We start from the raw sequence: 22737 nt of genomic DNA, 5'->3' as shown, positions 1-22737 counted from the left end.
GGAGATGTTGTCCAACAGGGATGACAGCTTAGCCGCCGTTCTCCTGTCACTCACCACCTCCACTGGGTCCAGAGGGCATCCTAGAACAGAGTGCAGAGTAACATCAGCTGAGTCTCTCCCAAAGATGGTAAAGAAAAAAAGATTAATGTAACTGTAATCCCTATAGACATGGTTACTAGTATTTTCTTGTTTTTTTTACCTTGTATTATTATTTCCGACACCCCTTGAACACACTTTGATTTTCCGTAGTTCAGTGAATGCAACAAAAGCACGTTGCTGCATTAAGCTAGGCAAAATGGAGCAAGACACCCAAGAGCAATTAACAAGCTACACAGTGAGTCTTTCGGTATAAAATAAGTGTTATAAAGTATTTTTTACAGTCTCTAACTTAAAGTTATGTACTTTTCAGAGGCCTTTATGTGTTTTACTCTCGACCAAAACCAGGCAGAGCGTGTGTTTGTTTCTTGGGAACTCCGGTGAGTTACTAAAAATGATAAGTTAGCAGGAAAATCTATGCTAATTTTACATGTGGTAACAACTGCAACAGTGAAAATTCTCTATTGTCTAAAAAAACAAACAAAGCTAAAGCCAGCCGGAGTACTTGAATTGTGTGTGAAATGGAGTGTCGTATTTTATTTTATTGTCTATTTGATTGGGCATCTTCACAAATGCGCAAAACTAATGCAGGATGCACTTTTCTTTTAGCCATAAATGTTGTCCAGTGTTTTTTTCTGCACTTTGTCATTTCAGTTATGGGTTGATTCATGTAAATACGTTATGTAAAACTACTTACGTTACAAACATTTCATGATGTGATTACATATGCCTTAAAAAGGGGTATATAAATACAATTGATTGTAATGCTGTAAAGCAATACAAATGGAATTCATAGAGACAGAACAATGTTAAAACAACAGTGTACTTGATTTTGAAAACTCTATGAGATCTCGTTTTATTTAGAAAAACTGTTAAGAACTGTTTTGTTTATTGCTCTGTACTGTATGTGCAGACTGGTTTTTTGTGATCCTGGATCTGAAGTGGTTCTGGATATGGATGGCGAGCCAGAACCTGTGAAAACTCTTGGCGAATCCAAAAGCAGTGTGGCCAGCTGTTCTGGATGCAGGAGTAGAGCTACAGTCTGAATTACTTCGAATCGCAGGATTTCAAATAAGCAAGAGCAAAAACTGCTTACTTGATACAGATTGTTTCTCTGGGAAACTGTTGAAGTCCCAATATCCTGCTCATCAGGAGTCAGGTCTAAAGAGACTACTCATTTTATTTTATTTTGTTGTTATTTTCGAAAGAGTGCTCTTTTCTGTTGATCTTCTGTTAATTTTCTGTGCTGTATACATTGGGTTATTGCACCATTGTAACATTGTAATAAAGCTGCCGGCTGTTCAACACTCAATTCTCTCAAATTTATTTTACTCCTCTCAAATCTAGTTTATAAGTTTAACCCTACTATACTAAGCAGGTGTTACATAACTAAAACATGATTTCAACAGTACTGCTCAAGAAAGGAACATTTCACACTGACAGCCTAATAAGTACCAGGGAGACTTTCATTTTCCTTCTGTCAATAAAGACAATGTCGATTTGCCTTTATCACCGTCTGTTTCTGTGTGTCCTCATGAACTGCTTTTTGGTTACTTTTTGCAAGTTTGATGATTCAAGTTCACCAGTTTGTATTTTTTACCCTTTTGGAGATTTGGATTTTACATTCACTTTTTATTGGTTTTTATTTTATTCAGTTTTGTTTTGTTTTTTTTAAACCATTTGTGTTGCATGTTTGACACTTAATAACTGTGTGTGCTTGTGTTGTATGTTCATGTATTTCCTCCCTAGCGTTGGTCCTAAAACCAGGATTGATCCCACGTCACTGCGTTGTTAGTCAGTTTTCCTCATGGCTGAAGCCTTGGACAGGTCACATCAACACCGTGGTGAAAAAGGCCCGTCAGCGTCTCTACCACCTCAGACGCTTGAGAGACTTCCGACTGCCCTCCAAGGTGCTCAGGAACCACATCAGTGAGTTCATCCAAATCAGAAATGCTGTCTTGGAACAAGGACCAGTCAATGCGATCAATACACCCCTGAAGGGCAACACAACTGTCTTTTGTCCAGACATTAGTCCACTTGACACAGGCCATCTCCCTCCTAATCACAGATCTGTAAGCAGGGAGGAGGTGAATAACATTGTGATCCGAAGAACCTGGTGCAGGTCTGGCCACAGACTTATATGCCCCCTTAATTGGTCCATAACACAAATCCAGCGTTTTGTTATGCCTTGTAGGACAAGTGACATATTGAAAGAAATTGTTCAGTGATTTCTTAAGATTACAATTGTTAAAATCACGAAGAATAAAATTAGGAGCATCCGGAGAGTAGGGATGGGTACCGGTATCCGGTGCCATTATGGCATAAACGGTAGTAACCAGACTGATTTATGATTTCTCAGCTTTATTTCGGTGCTTTTTTTCCCCCCCTGAGATGTGATACACTTGAGATTCTAGCCAATCATTTTATGTTTCCAAGGATAGTAGGTGGGCCCAGGCTAAAATGACCAAAGAAAAAGTGGGAAACAGCTGAACATGAGAGGTTTTTGGACAAAGTTTGTGTTTTTTCCATTGTTTAAGCACTGCTTCCAGCCAAGAGTGATACCATTTCTTCACACAAAAACTCAGTAATCCTGTGGTAGAAAAACATTAAATTGTGTGTCATACTGTAAATCACATGATCAAACACATGATTAACCCTCTGTTGTAGAAAAGAAATGTAATTGTTAGCGCTGCGCAGGTGTATACCGGCTCATCATCCACATCGGCACCAATGACATCCCCAAACAGCAATCTGAGCTGCTGAAGTTGGACTTCCTCGAACTCTTCAGCCTCCTTGGTCAGTTGCAGGTGAGTGCTTTTATCTCTGGGCCCACCCCCACCTGTGGCAGAGGGATAGGCCGTTTCAGCCGGCTGCTCAGCCTTAACACCTGGCTTTCCTCTGCCTGTATCGCCCACGGCGTGGGTTTTATTAACAACTTTGATGCCTTCTGGGAGAGGAGGCATCTTTTTGGGGCAGACGGGCTCCACCTCAACGCCTGGGGACGCCGTTTGCTGTCCGCCAATTTGGCATTTGGCGTACAGCACTCCCGCACATCGCCACTGTCTGCCACTGACTGATGTTCCCCTGGTCCCAGCTCCTATATTTGTTCCACTTTTAACAGTAATACACAAAACTCTGGACTCGGACCTCTCTTTCCCACAGTCAACACAATACCCGTCATAATCACAAACAGAGAGCAACAGAATTATCATAAATCCAGTAACTCCAAAAACATTAATAACCTCCGGCCTCTTCAAAAATATCAACATCCATTCAACTCTATTGTCAAAAATCCACCAGTCTCAATCAGTATGGCACTTTTAAATGTACGCTCTCTGTCGAACAAGTCTTTTATTATTAATGATTTAATTTTAGATAATAAACTTGACTGTTTATTTTTAACTGAAACATGGCTGGGCTCGGATGCACCAGTTGTTCTCACTGAGGCCTCCCCACCAAATTTTAATTTCTCTTTTTCTATTAGAAGTGGTAAGAGAGGTGGTGGGACTGCATCTTTAGCCAACAACACACTCACCACCAAACAAATTTTATTTGATCATTTTACCACTTTTGAATTCCACGCTATTGTTTTCAGCAGCCCTCCAGTTTTATCTGTCACAATTTATAGACCACCCAAAGACAGCGTTGCTTTTATCAAGGAATTCTCAGAATTTTTAACAAACATACATTCAAAATATAATATGATAATTTTAACCGGTGATTTTAACCTGCACATAGATAATCCTTCTGACCCTGCAACAAAAGAATTCTTAAACATTCTTCACTGTTTGGATTTTACCCAGCACGTCACACAGCCGACTCACAACAGAGGACACACTCTGGACCTGGTCATCACCCATGGGCTGTCCACCAGCGTGTCCTCTGTTGTTGACTTGGCTGTCTCTGACCACTACTGTGTGGTTTTTTTTTTTTTTTTGGCCTGTCCCGTTTGGCTCTTTTGCCATCAGAATTGTTGTCTAAAGGCAAAGAAAGATGCCCAACGGATTTACTTTACCAAACTGACCATCCCAGCCTTGCCGTAATGGTCCATTTGATTCACCTTTTATTGTTTATTTTATTTTCACTTACTGAATACGGGACAGACTTGACTGGGGGAAAGAAGGGGAGAAAGAAAGAGGGAAAGAGAAACAGCTGAGAAGAGGGACGGGGGAGAAGGGCAAAAGACAAAAACCAACAGAACGGGCAGAGAAAAAAAAATGCATCACCTGGATCACCTGCTGAGAAAGAAAAAAGAAAGCAAGCAGAAGAGAACAAGAGTAATAGAATAAACAACATCACAATGATATATGGGAATATGACAGTAAATACTAAATATTAAACATTATTGTGCAGCACATAAGATCAACAGAACACAGTGTGCTTTGAGGTAGGAGCCAAAAAGGGTGTAGTTTGTGGGTGTGATCACCCGTGTGTACACCTGTGAGCATGGACGCGCTTGTTTTTTGTTTTTTTAAAAGGTTCCTTCATGTAATAATCTGCTAGAGGGTGTGGGGGGGCCACAGCCCCGTCCTTCAGGGCATGAAGCAGGTGTGTTTTTTAACATCACCGGTTTTATTCAGCGGGAGACCTCGGTGCGAACTATGAGGAGGCGCTATCTAACCTCTGAAGTGGCTGCAAATTTTACCAGGGTTTTAGTCAAATGCCCCCCTGTGATTTTACCTGCACCCTGCGATTTGATTTTTAGTTATTTTAACAGCAAACTGAAGAAAAGCCTTGACTCCGTTGCTCCACTCACCACCAAAAAGATTAACGTAAAACACGTATCACCCTGGAGAAACGAAGAAGTCAAAAAACTCAAAAGAAATTGCAGGGCAGCAGAAAGGAGGTGGAGGAAAATAAAAATGCAATCAACCATCAAATATTTTGCGAGCAACTTAAAATGTACAATAATACATTAAGGAACTCAAGAAATTCATACTTCGCCAAAATAATCAGTATTAACAAAAATAATCCCAAGGTCCTCTTTTCCACCATAGATCATTTATTTAACCCTGATTTTAACAGCTCCCAAAGAACCCCCACAGACTCGCTCTGTGAGCAGTTTGCAGACCACTTCAGGGTAAAAATCAGCGCCATCAGATCTGATATTTTATCTAATCGCGATATGTTTGTAAACACATCTGAGGCCTCGATTGTACCTGAGGAGACACTGGACAGCTTTGTCCTGGTTAATGCTGAGAACTTTCAGAAGGTTTTCTCCACAGTGAGACCCACCACATGTCTTTTAGATCCAATCCCTTCTTCACTCTTTAAAACACTTTATGGATTTTTTGAGGCTGAGCTTTTATACATGATGAATTGCTCTCTTCAGTTGGGTGTCTTCCCTGCTGCCTTTAAAACGGCGGTGGTGAGGCCCCTTCTGAAGAAGAGCAATTTGGATTGTAATGATTTTAATAACTACAGACCTGTATCCAACTTTCCATTTTTAAGTAAAGTCTTAGAAAAACTTGTTTTTACTCAGATTAATGATTTTCTAAATGATAGACAGATCCCGGAGATATTCCAGTCTGGATTTAGGGTGAACCACAGCACAGAGGCGGCTCTCCTAAAGGTTTTAAATGATCTTAGATATAACTGGGACGCCCAAAAGCCCTCAGTCCTGGTGCTACTGGATCTAAGCGCAGCCTTTGATACAGTAGACCACGCTATTCTTTTAAACAGACTAAAACACATGGTGGGCCTCTCTGGTGCTGTACACAACTGGTTCACTTCCTATCTCTCTGACAGAACTTTTATGGTGAGTATGGATACATGCTCCTCTAAGATCCATAAAATAACTTGTGGTGTGCCTCAAGAGTCGGTTCTAGGCCCTGTACTTTTTTAATTTGTATATGCTCCCTCTCGGCGGTGTCATCAGGAGGCATGGAGTGAACTTTCACAGTTACGCTGATGACACGCAGCTGTACATCTCTGTGTCTCCTGATGACACCAGACCAATGGATGCCCTTTTTAACTGTATTTTAGATATAAAATCTTGGATGGCAGAAAACTTTTTACAGCTTAACCAGGACAAAACTGAAGTTTTAATTGTCGGTCCTGAGGCTCAGAGAGCCTAAATTAGAGGCATTTTCACTATGTCCTTCGCTACAAGTGAAAAACCTGGGTGTTATTTTTGACTCTGAGCTTGGTTTTATCCCACATATTAAACATGTAACCAAAATTGGATTTTATCATCTAAAAAATATAGCCAGAGTCCGCCCAATTCTCTCTCGGGCCAACACGGAGATGCTGATGCATGCTTTTATTACCAGTCGCATTGATTACTGTAATGCCCTGCTCTCTGGTCTTCCTAAGAAGAATATTTCAACTTTACAACTTTTGCAAAACTCGGCAGCTCGTGTGCTGACGAAGACCAGAGGGCGGGCCCACATTACACCGGTTTTAGAATCGCTGCACTGGCTCCCCGTGTGTTTCAGGATCGATTTTAAAGTTCTTTTATTGGTTTTTAAATGTCTTAATGGTCTTGGGCCTTCTTATCTCTCAGATCTGCTTTTACCATACGAACCCTCGCGGACCCTGAGGTCCTCTGGCACTGGCCTTTTGATTGTCCCTAAAGTCAGGACACATACTCACGGAGAGGCAGCTTTTCAGTGGTATGGTCCTCGTCTGTGGAACAGCCTGCCGGAGGAGCTCAGGGCCGCAGAGAACGTACATGTTTTTAAGAACAGGCTCAAGACCCACTTTTTTAATTTAGCTTTTACTTAGCGTTTATTTATTTTATGCTTATTTATTCTATCCTGTTATTTTATTATTAATTTAGGCTTTACCTAATATTTATTGATTTTAGTCTTATCCATTTTTTTAATCTTCTTACTCTATTTATATTTATATTTATATTGTATCCCGTTCTTATTTATTTTATCATTTTACCCTGTATATAGCCTATTGTGTCATATCTCCAGTGTTTCCTCGGAGGGGGCTCTCTGCACCGGGGCTGTGATCGACCGTGGCTGCTGGGTCTCTGGGGGTCCTCTCAGCCTGGCTGGGGGGCTCCTTTGCCTCCCTCCTGCTGTGTGCCCAGCCTGGAGGCTGCGGTCTGAGACCAGCTCCCGGTGCAGACTGCTCCCTGTTATAGTGTTTCCTCACTTGGCTCATGTGAACCCAGCCCAATTTTTACTCTTTAAGTGTGCGCGCGCGTGTGTGTGTGGGTGGGGGCTGGGGGGGTGGAAGATGTGTGTATTCACATCATTTATGTTAATGAGAGCGTGGGGAGTGAGTTGGAGGGTGGGGTGGGCTGCTTTTAACTATGTAAAGCACTTTGTGCTACATTTTTTGTATGAAAAGTGCTTTATAAATAAAGATTGATTGATTGATTGATAACATTAAAGTGTGAAATATTTATTAATATGTAAATGTGAAAATGTATTTATTTATTTATTCTTATTGATATATTGTATACTGTGGTTGGGATTTAAGAATTTACCTGAGAGTGGAATAATGGTATAGTCTGTTACAGCTGAACATATTTAAGGCTGCCAGTTGTCATTAGAGATGGATTTTTGTGCTGTGAAGAAGCTCGACAAATTAGTTGTTTTAAGGAGAGCTGTATAGCAAATAAATACTTTGTTCCACTACACTTGCCTTGGTCCATCTCACTGTGTTTCCAGCTGCTAAGGGCCGCCCTGTTACAGTGTGAATGGGTGAATGACTGAATGTAGTGTAAAGCGCTTTGGGGTCCTTAGGGACTGAGTAAAGCGCTATACAAATGCAGGCCATTTTACCATTTATTTCTGTTAAAGTTAACCCCCCTAACCTGTTAAAGTTACTGCATTAGTCAATTAACACAAACTGAACACTATGAAGCCCTGCAAGGTTCAGTGCACAGAAACCATACACACTGCAAATGATGTAAGACATTCACAAATTTATAAGTGCACAGGACAGAAACTGTGTTTTGTGTTTATGTCGAGATTTTTCATGAGCACTTTTACCCTGCAAGCCAGAATCGCCCAGGGACACACACATTATTACAGAGCTTGATTTATCTTACACACGCACACACTGATGGATGCATCAGAATAATCTGGGGTTCAGTATTTTACTCAGTTACACATGGACTGGAGGAGCTGTGGGTCAAAAAACCTGACCTGATCAGTCGATGCTCCACCTCCTAGAAATCACATTTTTGCTGATTTGTTTCTCCTCAGGACTTCAAACTGAAGGAAAACACAGTTCTCCAGGTAAAAAGAAATCAAGCGGAAAAAGGTAAATACAGACCAGCAGTAAACTTTGAAGTTATTTTTTTCAGATGTTCACTTCTTTACTGATGACTCTGCTTTCTGTTTAGAGTCTGATGATGTCAGGTTCGTGGGAGTAACCAGTCGCTGTGCAGGAACTCTGGAGATGAAACATCTGGGAGAGTGGAGACCAGTGAAAGGGCATCACTGGACCCTGAAAGAAGCAGCTGTTATCTGTTAACATCTGGACTGTGGCCCTACTGTTTCTGTAGATTGGAGATATGAGTCCCCATTAAGATCTATGTGGATGAATCTGATCTGATGAAATGCGTAACATCAGATTTCTCTTCTGCTATCATGGATCTCACCTGTTCAGGTGAGCCTCTCACTATATATCACAAAACTGTAAAACTGCAGATTCAGAAACACACCAGCTACAATTGTGACAGAGCAGAGTTTCAGGATTCCTCGGGACCAGTCACCAACCTGCTCTAAATTCTTCTTCAGCTCAATCAAGTTTCTGAGCTCCTCGATTCAATAGAAGATTCTTTGGTTGTCATCATGACAGAAACTAATGACTTATGTGGTGGCTGTAGCTCAGGTAGTAGAGCACTTAGAAAACGGAAGGTTAATGGTTCGATCGTAGTTGGGCAAGATACTAACCTCATGTTGCTCTCCGATGCATCCATCGGAGTATGAATGCATATGTGAATGTTACATAGGAAGCTCTTAGAAGAAAGTGCTTGGGTGAATGAACAGGTTGTGTAAATGTCTTTGAGTGCTCAGACAGAGCAGAAAAGTGCTATATAAGAACCAGTCCATTTACCATTTACTGGCCACAAATTTGAACAGATCAGTTGATCCTGGATTTTCAGCATCATCAAACTCACACCGTGCTTAGTCTGAGTTGTACTGCTTCATGACAGTTGGCATTTAGATTCCCTGCACTGTGGCCTCTGTGCAGATCTCTCAAGAAAGTTGAATATGCCGTGGACCTCGCTCTTAGTTTCCAAATATGTTGAAGATCATCCAAAGGTCTTGAGGACGGGGGAAATAAAAATCAGACTCAGAACCAGAATCTTTCTTGTCATTGTCACAGGTACAACAAAATTAAAACGTAAAAAACAAACATAAAAGTGTCCAAGTGAAAAAAAAAAAGACAGGAGGCAGAATTGGGAATAAGAAAATAACAGACACTTAAAGAGACAGCCAAGCTGATGTTATCACCACTGAGAAAGAAAGAAGCACTAAATGTAATGTGTCAGTTGTTTTCTCTGTGGCCATGTCCTGTCCCTCAGCCAGGTACCAGAGCTGACTGCATAGTGGAGTCAGCTGCACTCATTTTACTGAATTCCACAAGCGAAATAAGGACAGTACTACACATCCAAAAAGGAGAATCCCAATAGGCTCAAAGAGGATTCCTTTTTTTTTTTTTACTGTGCAGCAATTGATTACCGGTTTATTTGTGCCATTAATTAGTGTCAACTAATTTTTATTCAATCTCCGCACAGGATATGCTTGTGAAGATGGAATAGGGGGGAGAGCAGAAGTGCGTTGAAGTTCCACAAAGTGATGAATGAAGGACATGCATATTGTATTGAAGAAATAAGTGATGAGAATGCTGTTATTTGCATTTACCAGCTCACCTCTGTCAGACCTTTTGATAAACAAAATTCTAATGAAAGTGAGAACATGTATACTGTTACATCTTTCAGAAAATGTTTTGAAATTGTGGTGCACAGTTCAGAATAAATGTTTTTCAAAAACCATTGCGTCTTTTTAGTAAATGTTTATTTCCAAAAGAAATTTCTAGAAGTTCAGAACAGGAAAATTCCCGCTTTTAAGAATTAATTAGAAGATAACTCTTACGTAATTAAACTAAAATACTCTTTGAGAGTTAATATATAAACTCTTTTTTTCTTTTTTTTTTGTGTCCCGTTTGGATCTTTAGCCATCAGAATTGTTGTCTTAAGGCCAAGAAAGATGCCAAACGGATTTATTTTACCAAGTGGATCATCATGGCCTTGCCATATTGGTCCATTTGATTGACCTTTATTGTAATTATTAATTTATTTTATTTTCAGTTGCTACAAATGGGACAGACATGACTGGGGGATAGGACAGGGAGAAAGAATGAAAGAAAAAGAGGGAGAGAAAGAAAACCAAAGGGGAGAAGAGACGGTGAGAAGGGGGGGGGGGGGGGGGGGGGGGGAGAGAAAAAAACACCTGGATCACCTGTATGGAGAAAAAAAACAGAAGAGAAAGCAAACAACAGAGAGCAACATAATAAAAAAAAAACGGCACCATCACAATAAACTAGCTAGCAGTAGATATCAGTAGATACTAAATAATAAACGATATTGTGCAGCACGCAAGATAGACAGCGCACAATGTGCTTTGAGGCAGCAGCCAAGAAAGCTGTAGTCTGCGTCTGTGAATACCCGTGTGTACACCTGTGTGTATACCTGTGTGGATCAGCATGCTTGCATTCCAAAGGTTTCTCCATGTAACGATCTGCTAGGGAGTGTGGGGAGCCACAACCCCGTCCTCCAGGGTATGAAGCAGGTATGGAGGAGATCAAAACTCCAGACATCCAGAGGCCCGCAGAACACAAGAGACCAAGGAAGACCAACAGAGGGGCAGCCGCGCCACTATCCCAGTAAGAGCTGAGGAGAGTCCCAGATGAGGGCTCACTCAGCAGCCGCGGAGCAGAAGCCAGGGGGAGTTGCAGTGACGCGCCCGTGAGCTCCGCCGGCAGCCAGCTGTGCCTGAGTGACCGAGCCCCAGGCCGAGAGGCCGGGGGCACCCCACCTCCGAAGTGGCCCGAGCGAGCCCCAGGCTCCAGGCCCCGATAAGCGGCCGCCAAGGAGTGAGCCGGTGTGTACCCGGACGCCCACCCCCAGACACAAAGAACCACCAACGCACCGACACCTGGGGGAGTCCGCCACTGGCAGGGGAAGTGGTGGTGGGTGGAGATAGGCCTCCAAACCTTGGAGGGCCTGAGATGTCCCCAGAGAGGTGGCGTCTGATACCCAGCCTGACATATAGACACAGACATACAGGCACACACAGATACAAACATCCATTCCCACCCTCATGCTCTCATATGCACTTACTCCACACTCAACCAACGTGGAGACAGACATAAAGAGACGCTGTACACACGATCACACTCCCCAAGCGTACTCTACGAACCGGGTCTAGGTACCCTTGCCCCTGGAGGGGGGAACTGCACCCAGACCAAGGTGGTGTTTCCCCCAGGGATCAATAAAGTATTCTGATTCTGATTCTGATTCTGATTCTTTTCCCTGCGGTGGGGAGAGGCAGACCGCCCAGAAGGGGACAGAGGGGACAGAGGGGGGGTAGCCTCCTCTGCACCCTGGTGACATACCCCTACTCCAAGGCCCTGCATGTGTGGGTGGTTGTGGTGGAGCGGGAAGAGGGAGGCAGCTGGAGATGGGGAGGGAAGGAAGGGAGGGGCAGGTGACCCCTCCCTGGGGCCAGCTCCCCCGCTGACCCCAGTAGGCACTCCCATACTCCGCGACCCGCCAGGGAAAGGGGGCCCAGGCCCATCCAGACCGGGGACCAGCGCAGCAGCGCCCCCCGGCCCCACAGAGCCCGGGACAGTCCACCCAACCCCACCACAGAGAAAACTGCACCCACCACACCATCCACTCATCTTCCAGACTACATGAGACAATAGACGCCCAGGCTGAGATCTTCCTCCACCTCTCCTGTATCTCCCCCTCCTGCAGAGAGTTCCTGAGGAGAGGAAAGCTCCTGCAAGGTGTGACAATCTCCCCCACCAGTTGAAGAGCCCCCCAGGTGGCTCGACACACCGGCGGCACCCCGCGCCAGGGATGGGCCCCCATGCACCCACCCGCCCACAACCCCGGCAACACACAAACCAGGACCCAAGGCCCCGAGGCCCGGACAGGGCCCCAGCCCAGAGACGGAGCGCCCCCAGAACCTCACGCCCATCCCGGACCCACCCAGGGGCAGACAGGCTACCAGGTCAGTAACCCACGTCCGTCAGCACAGACCCTCCCCTAGCCCCGCTGCACGCAGCCACGAGGAAACAGTCACCCGAGAGCCAAAAGAGCCCCCAACCGGACATGACCGCTACCCCGGGTTGAGCCCCCCAAGGAAGATGCCTCCGGGGAACCCCCCGACGCCCTAAGCCTGTCCCTACCCCCACACCAATCACAACAGTGAAGGCGGGACCAAACTATGACCCCCCACCCCCACTAGGTGATGGAGCTGATCAAAGGAGCCCAGAGCAATTGATCTGATGTGGTGGCAGAGGCTGTATCAAGACTAATGTAATCTAATAGATAATTTCTATATTGGTTAGAATTAAGATTATTTTTATTTTTCCAGTTCATGAGGACAGTTTTCTTGGCTATGCATAGGGCAGTGAAAACCATATGGGCTATATTCTTTTCTGAAGTGACATTATCTAAGCTGCCCAGTAAACACACTAAGGGGGAGGTTGGAATGATACATTTCAGACACTTTGATAAGTCTTCACATATCTCGCGCCAAAACTTCTGCACTGGTGGACAGAACCAAAGAGCGTGAATGTAATTGTCTGGTGTATTGCCTTGACAGTGTGAGCAGTTGTTGGAAGATGTAAAGCCCATCTTGAACATCCGATGACCTGTATAGTGCACTCTATGTAGTATTTTGTATTGTATTAATTGCAGACTGGGATTTTTAATCAATTTAAAGGTTTTTAAGCATACCTGAGACCAGAAGTTTTGGTCTAAGCTGACTGATAAATCTGCTTCCCACTTTGCAATAGGAAGGGATATTGATTCATCTAATTTAGAAAGTGTTCTGTATATTTTAGATAATAATTTGGGGGATTTAAGAGTAAGGAAATGTGCCGCACTTGGTGGTGTTTGTAATTCAACTTGACTGAGGTTAAATTTCTTTTTACTATGGATTTAATTTGTTGATATTCTAAAAATCTTTTCTTGTTGATCCCATATTGTGCAACTAGTCTGTCAAATGAAATAAATTCTGTTCCCTCTAATATATGTTCTAAGTATTTAATTCCTTTACAACTCCATTCTGGGAAATTAATCATATTATTGTTTTGTAATATGTCAGGGTTATTCCAGATAGGTGTACGTTTGCATGGGATTAATGAAGACTCCGTTATTTTTAGAAACTCCCACCATGCTGTCAGAGAGAAGCTGATGTTGATACTTTTAAAGCATTCATGTCTTTTGATGTTTGAGCTGATAAATGGTAGGTCTGAAATCTCTAGATCCTTGCATAGTGCCTGTTCAACATCTAGCCAGGGCTCATCTAAGAAGGTATGTTTTGACCATTCTGAGATGAACTGAAGCCTGTTGGCTAAGAAGTATTGGTGAAAATTAGGCAGATCTAATCCTCCTCTATCCTTGGTTCTTTGTAGTGTTTTTAAGCTGATACGCGGGGGTTTATCTTTCCAAAGGAATTTGGAAATATATGAATCCAGAGATCTGAACCAATCTTGTGATGGTTTGTTAGGGATCATCAAAAATAAGTAATTTATTTTTGGCAAGATCATCATTTTTATAGTGGCGACCCTTCCCATGAGTGATATGGGTAAAGATTTCCATCTAGTCAGATCGCCTTCTACTTTCTTTAGAAGTGGGATGTGGTTTAATTTAGTTAAGTCTGAAAGCTTAGGAGAAACATTAATACCTAAATATTTAATATTTCCGGATTGCAGTGGGGCAGAGGAAGAATTATGGAAGGAGCAGTTAATGGGGAGAACTGTAGATTTTGGCCAGTTAATTGAATAATCTGAAACTCTTGAAAACCAGTTTATTAGAGTAATTACCTCAGAGAGGTTGGTTTGTGTGTTTTGCAGAAAAAGCAATACATCATCCGCATAGAGACTGATTTTATGTTCTATGTTCTTACATTTTATGCCCTTAATTGTTGTATGCCCTTAATTGTTGTCTTGATTCTTGCTGCACAGTCTATTTACGCCTACCTACATACCAGTAGACACTCTTTCAATGATGAGCACTCAATGATGATGAGCTGGGAGTCAAAGAGGCCAGGAATCAGTGTCGACTCACAGTTCTTTAGCCACGCAAACAAACCACAATCTGCATAGCAATCCACTGTCGAATCAGTTTGCAAGTTATCTCTTCCTACATGTTAGCTTAACCTCCGTGCTCTACCATGTGCCTAATAGCGCAACTGTGCTCTCTCACCACAAGGGCGCTCTCACTCACAGTCGGCAGCCTTTTCAACACTTTGCAGCAATTCCCCAACTCTCTGTGAATGATACTCCTTATCATTAAGCAATTGTCATTGATCAATGGTCTTTGATCAGTGGTTGTTGATCAATGGTCAGGACAATTTGCATATTAACCTCCTAGGACCTGGCGTCCACATTTCTGGACATCACATTTTGGGATGTCTAGATCAAAATACTTAATTTTTCTCTACCAGGGCCTGATATCACCTGATGAGGACATTATACTGCCACTGTTCAATCAAAATTTAAAACAAATGTCCTCATATGTGGATCTTATTTTTCTCAGAAACAAAAATTAGGAAAAAAAAATCTGGTAATTCTTTATTTTTACATTGATCAGGTCCCAATCAACCCAAAAAGCAAAGAAAAATGAAAAATGCATGCCATGAAACAGTTCGGGTCTTAGGAGGATAATGATCGTAAACTAACAGCCCATTGTTCATTTAGTTGGCTAGTTTCTGTCATTGTGCAAATGTAATGTTTATAAGATTGGAGGAACCTGTAATCAGCTGAGACTAAAGAAGCCAATTGGATGAGTGTTGAAATGTTTCTCCCACTGAAAATGCTAAGTCCAGATGAACAGAGTGAACTTTTTGGGGTTAATGATGGTTATTGGGTGGATGCCGTAGGCATCCACACTATTGAGATCCTGTTTCTCTTTATTCTTTATCCTTTATTATTCTAGTTGCTCCGTTTCTTTGCCGCTTAACTACTCCCTCAGTTTTCAGCCGATTTTTACCATTCAAACTCTAAACTGTTCTGCTATTTCTGCTTTCGACTGCTATATCTTTTGGTACTTATTACTATTATACTTTTTAAAATATTACACTTTTTTCCTTTAATTTGTCCCATTGAAATGAATGGGAAACTTCTACAATTCTGCTAAAACTTGCTTGTCTTTGAAACTTAACTACTTCCTCATACTTTCACCTAGAAACTCCATTCAAACTTTAAAACGTTCTCAGATGATTGGGCTATTCCTGTGTGATTCAGCTTTTTCATATCTGTTACCGTTTTCATGTAATGACTCTTTAAGTTTTCAGTTACAACTTTGTGATTTTTCAGAAAATACATGTGTTGCTATGGTTGCTATGCAATTAACTCCCACTGCACACTCGTCCGTTCTGAATTTTCTCTTCATGTCTGAACAACTCCTTGCTACTCGCTCAATTTCCACTCAACTTCCACAAATTATACATCAAAACGTAGGTATTTTTGCTGGCTTTAAGACAGTGTCACTATAATTATTGTGAGAGTTACGTTTTTTTCACAATTTGCCTCGAAGTGACACATGGTCTAAAAACTCCCCATTCAAAGTCTATGGGGAGGTTGTGAAACTCAGAGCTGAACTAGAAAAAATTGCATTTCCTGCGAAAATGCTGTGTGGATGCCTTACGCTGAAGATTTCTGCTGAAAAAAGCAGAAAAAGTTGAAAAAACAAAAAACATTGCCCTGAGCGAGATTCGAACCTGGCCTTTCTGATCTATAGGCGGCGTCTCACCTTACTGGACCAAACTGATTCTTACAAAGAAGAGGTGGAGAGACTGACAATTCTGGTGAAATTAGCAGAAGCTGCTTAGTATTGTGCTAATAAGAGGTGAAAAGGCTAAACATTTAGCAGAAAAGAGGTGAATCAGAAGAAGTTCTGCTGAAAAGAGGTAAAGAAGCAAAAAGATGAGTTGAAAAGAGGTGTAGAAGTGCTTGCTGAAGATGGCTGTATGTGTAATGACACACTGGAGAGTGTCAAGAAAGCAGAGCGCATGCAAGCAGGGAACATGTGTAGCAACTGTCACAGGTAGGATTCGAAACTCTGCCCCCGGGTCTCACGGCAGCTGCCCTACCCTCTGAGCCAAATGAGTTCTGGTCTCAAGCAAATATATGATGAGAGAGAAAATGTGCACTGTGGAGCAGAAGCTCAAATTAGCAGAAAAGAGGTGAAGAGGAAGAACTTTGTTGTGAAATGAGGTAAAGAAACTGAAATTTGTGCTTAAAACAAGTGAAAAAGCTGAACTCTGAAATCCTGCTAAAACAGTAGTAGAGGCTGATATTTTTCAGCTACTCACTGAGCCAAACTGGTTCTCACGTAACTGAAAAAAGGTGGAAAAGCTTAAAATTCTAATGAAAACAGCAGAAGAGGCTAAGTGCACTGTGGAGCAGGAGCTCTAATTAGCAGAAAAGAGGTGAAGAGGAATAATTTCTGCTGAAAAGAGGTAAAGAAGCAAAAAGCCGAGTTGAAAAGAAGTGTAGAAGCAGAAGTGCTTGCTGAAGATGGCTGTATGTGTAATGACACACTGGAGAGTGTCAAGAAAGCAGAGCGCATGCAAGCAGTGAACATGTGTAGCAGCTGTCACAGGTAGGATTCGAACCTCTGCCACCGGGTCTCACGACAGATGCCCTACCCTCTGAGCCAAATGAGTTCTGGTCACAAGCAAAGATATGATGAGAGGGAAAATGTGCACTGTGGAGCAGCAGCTCAAATTAGCAGAAAAGAGGTGAAGAGGAAGAACTTTGTTGTGAAATGAGGTAAAGAAACTGAAATTTGTGCTTAAAACAAGTGAAAAAGCTGAACTCTGAAATCCTGCTAAAACAGCAGAAGAGGCTGATATTTTTCAGCTACTCATTGAGCCAAACTGGTTCTCACGTAACTGAAAAAAGGTGGAAAAGCTTAAAATTCTAATGAAAACAGCAGAAGAGGCTGAGTGCACTGTGGAACAGAAGCTCAAATTAGCAGAAAAGAGGTGAAAACAGCAGAAGAGGGTGAGATTTGTGCTGATAAGAGGTGAAACTGCGGAACCAATCAGAGGTACTGCTTCTGTCTGCTTCATCAGGCTGTGTACTTGTATGTATTTCTGCCATAGACTGTTAACCAGAATCTGAGGTCCATATTAGAAAAGCTGCTAAAATCATTAAACTTTGCAGAATTGTAATAAATTATCAATATGAATTACCGGTCTGTGATAGTGTATAAATTTGTAGTTAAAAAAAAAACATGTGGGCCAAGGTGGAATCGAACCCACGACCTCTGGTCTGAAGAGCGGTGTCATTACCAATCGCGCCACCTCTAAGGGGGCGGGCGCTTTGAAAAAAAGGGTGATGAGGAGTCAGAATTAGATCGCGGTGAGACGCGAAAAACGCCGTTTTTTGGAGTTACAAAACGTCGTGTAACTCAAAAACTAGGTGGGATAGAAGCATAATTCTTGCACTGGGTGAATCAGCGGACTTTGGTGTACTTTGACTGCGATTTACATAGCTCTTTGTATCTCCGTCGCGGAGATATGACGAGAGAAGAAACGGCTTCATTTTCGGAATTTGAAAAATGAGAGGAGGACAGATTTCCACCCCTCAAACAAGTCTAACTCATCTCAGAACGGTAATAGGTGAGAAAATAATTCTTGAATTGTGAGTGTCAGGAGTGTCTGAAGATATACAGGGACAAGCCTCATGTCTTAACTTTGCTTCGTTAAGGAGATATGACGATTTGAAAATGCCTTCAGTTTCAGTATTTCAGCTCTGAGTTTCACAACCTCCCCATAGACTTTGAATGGGGAGTTTTTAGACCATGTGTCACTTCGAGGCAAATTGTGAAAAAAACGTAACTCTCACAATAATTATAGTGACACTGTCTTAAAGCCAGCAAAAATACCTACGTTTTGATGTATAATTTGTGGAAGTTGAGTGGAAATTGAGCGAGTAGCAAGGAGTTGTTCAGACATGAAGAGAAAATTCAGAACGGACGAGTGTGCAGTGGGAGTTAATTGCATAGCAACCATAGCAACACATGTATTTTCTGAAAAATCACAAAGTTGTAACTGAAAACTTAAAGAGTCATTACATGAAAACGGTAACAGATATGAAAAAGCTGAATCACACAGGAATAGCCCAATCATCTGAGAACGTTTTAAAGTTTGAATGGAGTTTCTAGGTGAAAGTATGAGGAAGTAGTTAAGTTTCAAAGACAAGCAAGTTTTAGCAGAATTGTAGAAGTTTCCCATTCATTTCAATGGGACAAATTAAAGGAAAAAAGTGTAATATTTTAAAAAGTATAATAGTAATAAGTACCAAAAGATATAGCAGTCGAAAGCAGAAATAGCAGAACAGTTTAGAGTTTGAATGGTAAAAATCGGCTGAAAACTGAGGGAGTAGTTAAGCGGCAAAGAAACGGAGCAACTAGAATAATAAAGGATAAAGAATAAAGAGAAACAGGATCTCAATAGTGTGGATGCCTACGGCATCCACCCAACTAGAAAAAATTGCATTTCCTGCGAAAATGCTGTGTGGATGCCTTACGCTGAAGATTTCTGCTGAAAAAAGCAGAAAAAGTTGAAAAAACAAAAAACATTGCCCTGAGCGAGATTCGAACCTGGCCTTTCTGATCTATAGGCGGCGTCTCACCTTACTGGACCAAACTGATTCTTACAAAGAAGAGGTGGAGAGACTGACAATTCTGGTGAAATTAGCAGAAGCTGCTTAGTATTGTGCTAATAAGAGGTGAAAAGGCTAAACATTTAGCAGAAAAGAGGTGAATCAGAAGAAGTTCTGCTGAAAAGAGGTAAAGAAGCAAAAAGATGAGTTGAAAAGAGGTGTAGAAGTGCTTGCTGAAGATGGCTGTATGTGTAATGACACACTGGAGAGTGTCAAGAAAGCAGAGCGCATGCAAGCAGGGAACATGTGTAGCAACTGTCACAGGTAGGATTCGAAACTCTGCCCCCGGGTCTCACGGCAGCTGCTCTACCCTCTGAGCCAAATGAGTTCTGGTCTCAAGCAAATATATGATGAGAGAGAAAATGTGCACTGTGGAGCAGAAGCTCAAATTAGCAGAAAAGAGGTGAAGAGGAAGAACTTTGTTGTGAAATGAGGTAAAGAAACTGAAATTTGTGCTTAAAACAAGTGAAAAAGCTGAACTCTGAAATCCTGCTAAAACAGTAGTAGAGGCTGATATTTTTCAGCTACTCACTGAGCCAAACTGGTTCTCACGTAACTGAAAAAAGGTGGAAAAGCTTAAAATTCTAATGAAAACAGCAGAAGAGGCTAAGTGCACTGTGGAGCAGGAGCTCTAATTAGCAGAAAAGAGGTGAAGAGGAATAATTTCTGCTGAAAAGAGGTAAAGAAGCAAAAAGCCGAGTTGAAAAGAAGTGTAGAAGCAGAAGTGCTTGCTGAAGATGGCTGTATGTGTAATGACACACTGGAGAGTGTCAAGAAAGCAGAGCGCATGCAAGCAGTGAACATGTGTAGCAGCTGTCACAGGTAGGATTCGAACCTCTGCCACCGGGTCTCACGACAGATGCCCTACCCTCTGAGCCAAATGAGTTCTGGTCACAAGCAAAGATATGATGAGAGGGAAAATGTGCACTGTGGAGCAGCAGCTCAAATTAGCAGAAAAGAGGTGAAGAGGAAGAACTTTGTTGTGAAATGAGGTAAAGAAACTGAAATTTGTGCTTAAAACAAGTGAAAAAGCTGAACTCTGAAATCCTGCTAAAACAGCAGAAGAGGCTGATATTTTTCAGCTACTCATTGAGCCAAACTGGTTCTCACGTAACTGAAAAAAGGTGGAAAAGCTTAAAATTCTAATGAAAACAGCAGAAGAGGCTGAGTGCACTGTGGAACAGAAGCTCAAATTAGCAGAAAAGAGGTGAAAACAGCAGAAGAGGGTGAGATTTGTGCTGATAAGAGGTGAAACTGCGGAACCAATCAGAGGTACTGCTTCTGTCTGCTTCATCAGGCTGTGTACTTGTATGTATTTCTGCCATAGACTGTTAACCAGAATCTGAGGTCCATATTAGAAAAGCTGCTAAAATCATTAAACTTTGCAGAATTGTAATAAATTATCAATATGAATTACCGGTCTGTGATAGTGTATAAATTTGTAGTTAAAAAAAAAACATGTGGGCCAAGGTGGAATCGAACCCACGACCTCTGGTCTGAAGAGCGGTGTCATTACCAATCGCGCCACCTCTAAGGGGGCGGGCGCTTTGAAAAAAAGGGTGATGAGGAGTCAGAATTAGATCGCGGTGAGACGCGAAAAACGCCGTTTTTTGGAGTTACAAAACGTCGTGTAACTCAAAAACTAGGTGGGATAGAAGCATAATTCTTGCACTGGGTGAATCAGCGGACTTTGGTGTACTTTGACTGCGATTTACATAGCTCTTTGTATCTCCGTCGCGGAGATATGACGAGAGAAGAAACGGCTTCATTTTCGGAATTTGAAAAATGAGAGGAGGACAGATTTCCACCCCTCAAACAAGTCTAACTCATCTCAGAACGGTAATAGGTGAGAAAATAATTCTTGAATTGTGAGTGTCAGGAGTGTCTGAAGATATACAGGGACAAGCCTCATGTCTTAACTTTGCTTCGTTAAGGAGATATGACGATTTGAAAATGCCTTCAGTTTCAGTATTTCAGCTCTGAGTTTCACAACCTCCCCATAGACTTTGAATGGGGAGTTTTTAGACCATGTGTCACTTCGAGGCAAATTGTGAAAAAAACGTAACTCTCACAATAATTATAGTGACACTGTCTTAAAGCCAGCAAAAATACCTACGTTTTGATGTATAATTTGTGGAAGTTGAGTGGAAATTGAGCGAGTAGCAAGGAGTTGTTCAGACATGAAGAGAAAATTCAGAACGGACGAGTGTGCAGTGGGAGTTAATTGCATAGCAACCATAGCAACACATGTATTTTCTGAAAAATCACAAAGTTGTAACTGAAAACTTAAAGAGTCATTACATGAAAACGGTAACAGATATGAAAAAGCTGAATCACACAGGAATAGCCCAATCATCTGAGAACGTTTTAAAGTTTGAATGGAGTTTCTAGGTGAAAGTATGAGGAAGTAGTTAAGTTTCAAAGACAAGCAAGTTTTAGCAGAATTGTAGAAGTTTCCCATTCATTTCAATGGGACAAATTAAAGGAAAAAAGTGTAATATTTTAAAAAGTATAATAGTAATAAGTACCAAAAGATATAGCAGTCGAAAGCAGAAATAGCAGAACAGTTTAGAGTTTGAATGGTAAAAATCGGCTGAAAACTGAGGGAGTAGTTAAGCGGCAAAGAAACGGAGCAACTAGAATAATAAAGGATAAAGAATAAAGAGAAACAGGATCTCAATAGTGTGGATGCCTACGGCATCCACCCAATAATAATAATAAAGAACTAGAAAAAATTGCATTTCCTGCGAAAATGCTGTGTGGATGCCTTACGCTGAAGATTTCTGCTGAAAAAAGCAGAAAAAGTTGAAAAAACAAAAAACATTGCCCTGAGCGAGATTCGAACCTGGCCTTTCTGATCTATAGGCGGCGTCTCACCTTACTGGACCAAACTGATTCTTACAAAGAAGAGGTGGAGAGACTGACAATTCTGGTGAAATTAGCAGAAGCTGCTTAGTATTGTGCTAATAAGAGGTGAAAAGGCTAAACATTTAGCAGAAAAGAGGTGAATCAGAAGAAGTTCTGCTGAAAAGAGGTAAAGAAGCAAAAAGATGAGTTGAAAAGAGGTGTAGAAGTGCTTGCTGAAGATGGCTGTATGTGTAATGACACACTGGAGAGTGTCAAGAAAGCAGAGCGCATGCAAGCAGGGAACATGTGTAGCAACTGTCACAGGTAGGATTCGAAACTCTGCCCCCGGGTCTCACGGCAGCTGCCCTACCCTCTGAGCCAAATGAGTTCTGGTCTCAAGCAAATATATGATGAGAGAGAAAATGTGCACTGTGGAGCAGAAGCTCAAATTAGCAGAAAAGAGGTGAAGAGGAAGAACTTTGTTGTGAAATGAGGTAAAGAAACTGAAATTTGTGCTTAAAACAAGTGAAAAAGCTGAACTCTGAAATCCTGCTAAAACAGTAGTAGAGGCTGATATTTTTCAGCTACTCACTGAGCCAAACTGGTTCTCACGTAACTGAAAAAAGGTGGAAAAGCTTAAAATTCTAATGAAAACAGCAGAAGAGGCTAAGTGCACTGTGGAGCAGGAGCTCTAATTAGCAGAAAAGAGGTGAAGAGGAATAATTTCTGCTGAAAAGAGGTAAAGAAGCAAAAAGCCGAGTTGAAAAGAAGTGTAGAAGCAGAAGTGCTTGCTGAAGATGGCTGTATGTGTAATGACACACTGGAGAGTGTCAAGAAAGCAGAGCGCATGCAAGCAGTGAACATGTGTAGCAGCTGTCACAGGTAGGATTCGAACCTCTGCCACCGGGT

The 22737-nt window shown here is 41.9% G+C and overlaps 1 protein-coding gene across 2 annotated transcripts; it reads left to right on the top strand.

Moving 5' to 3' along the window:
• Positions 1 to 261: 261 nt before the first annotated feature.
• On the top strand, positions 262 to 8730 carry LOC308392613 (uncharacterized protein). Of its 2 annotated transcripts, XM_080875701.1 has the most exons (6): positions 272 to 334; positions 410 to 476; positions 1846 to 2025; positions 2794 to 2903; positions 8265 to 8322; positions 8405 to 8730. In XM_080875701.1, the coding sequence occupies exons 1-6, from the start codon at positions 296 to 298 to the stop codon at positions 8533 to 8535; spliced, it is 585 nt and encodes a 194-aa protein (XP_080731827.1). In that variant the 5' UTR covers positions 272 to 295; the 3' UTR covers positions 8536 to 8730. The 2 variants fall into 2 exon arrangements, 1 of the variants encoding a protein (XP_080731827.1); XR_013970850.1 differs by lacking the exons at positions 1846 to 2025; positions 2794 to 2903; positions 8265 to 8322; positions 8405 to 8730 and adding an exon at positions 1010 to 1552 and having other exon boundaries at positions 262 to 334.
• Positions 8731 to 22737: the final 14007 nt, after the last annotated feature.

Source organism: Rhamphochromis sp. 'chilingali', assembly GCF_963969265.1.
Source record: "Rhamphochromis sp. 'chilingali' genome assembly, chromosome: 2".
In the NCBI taxonomy this organism is placed as follows: domain Eukaryota; kingdom Metazoa; phylum Chordata; class Actinopteri; order Cichliformes; family Cichlidae; genus Rhamphochromis; species Rhamphochromis sp. 'chilingali'.
This window is presented reverse-complemented; position numbering and strand designations above follow the sequence as displayed.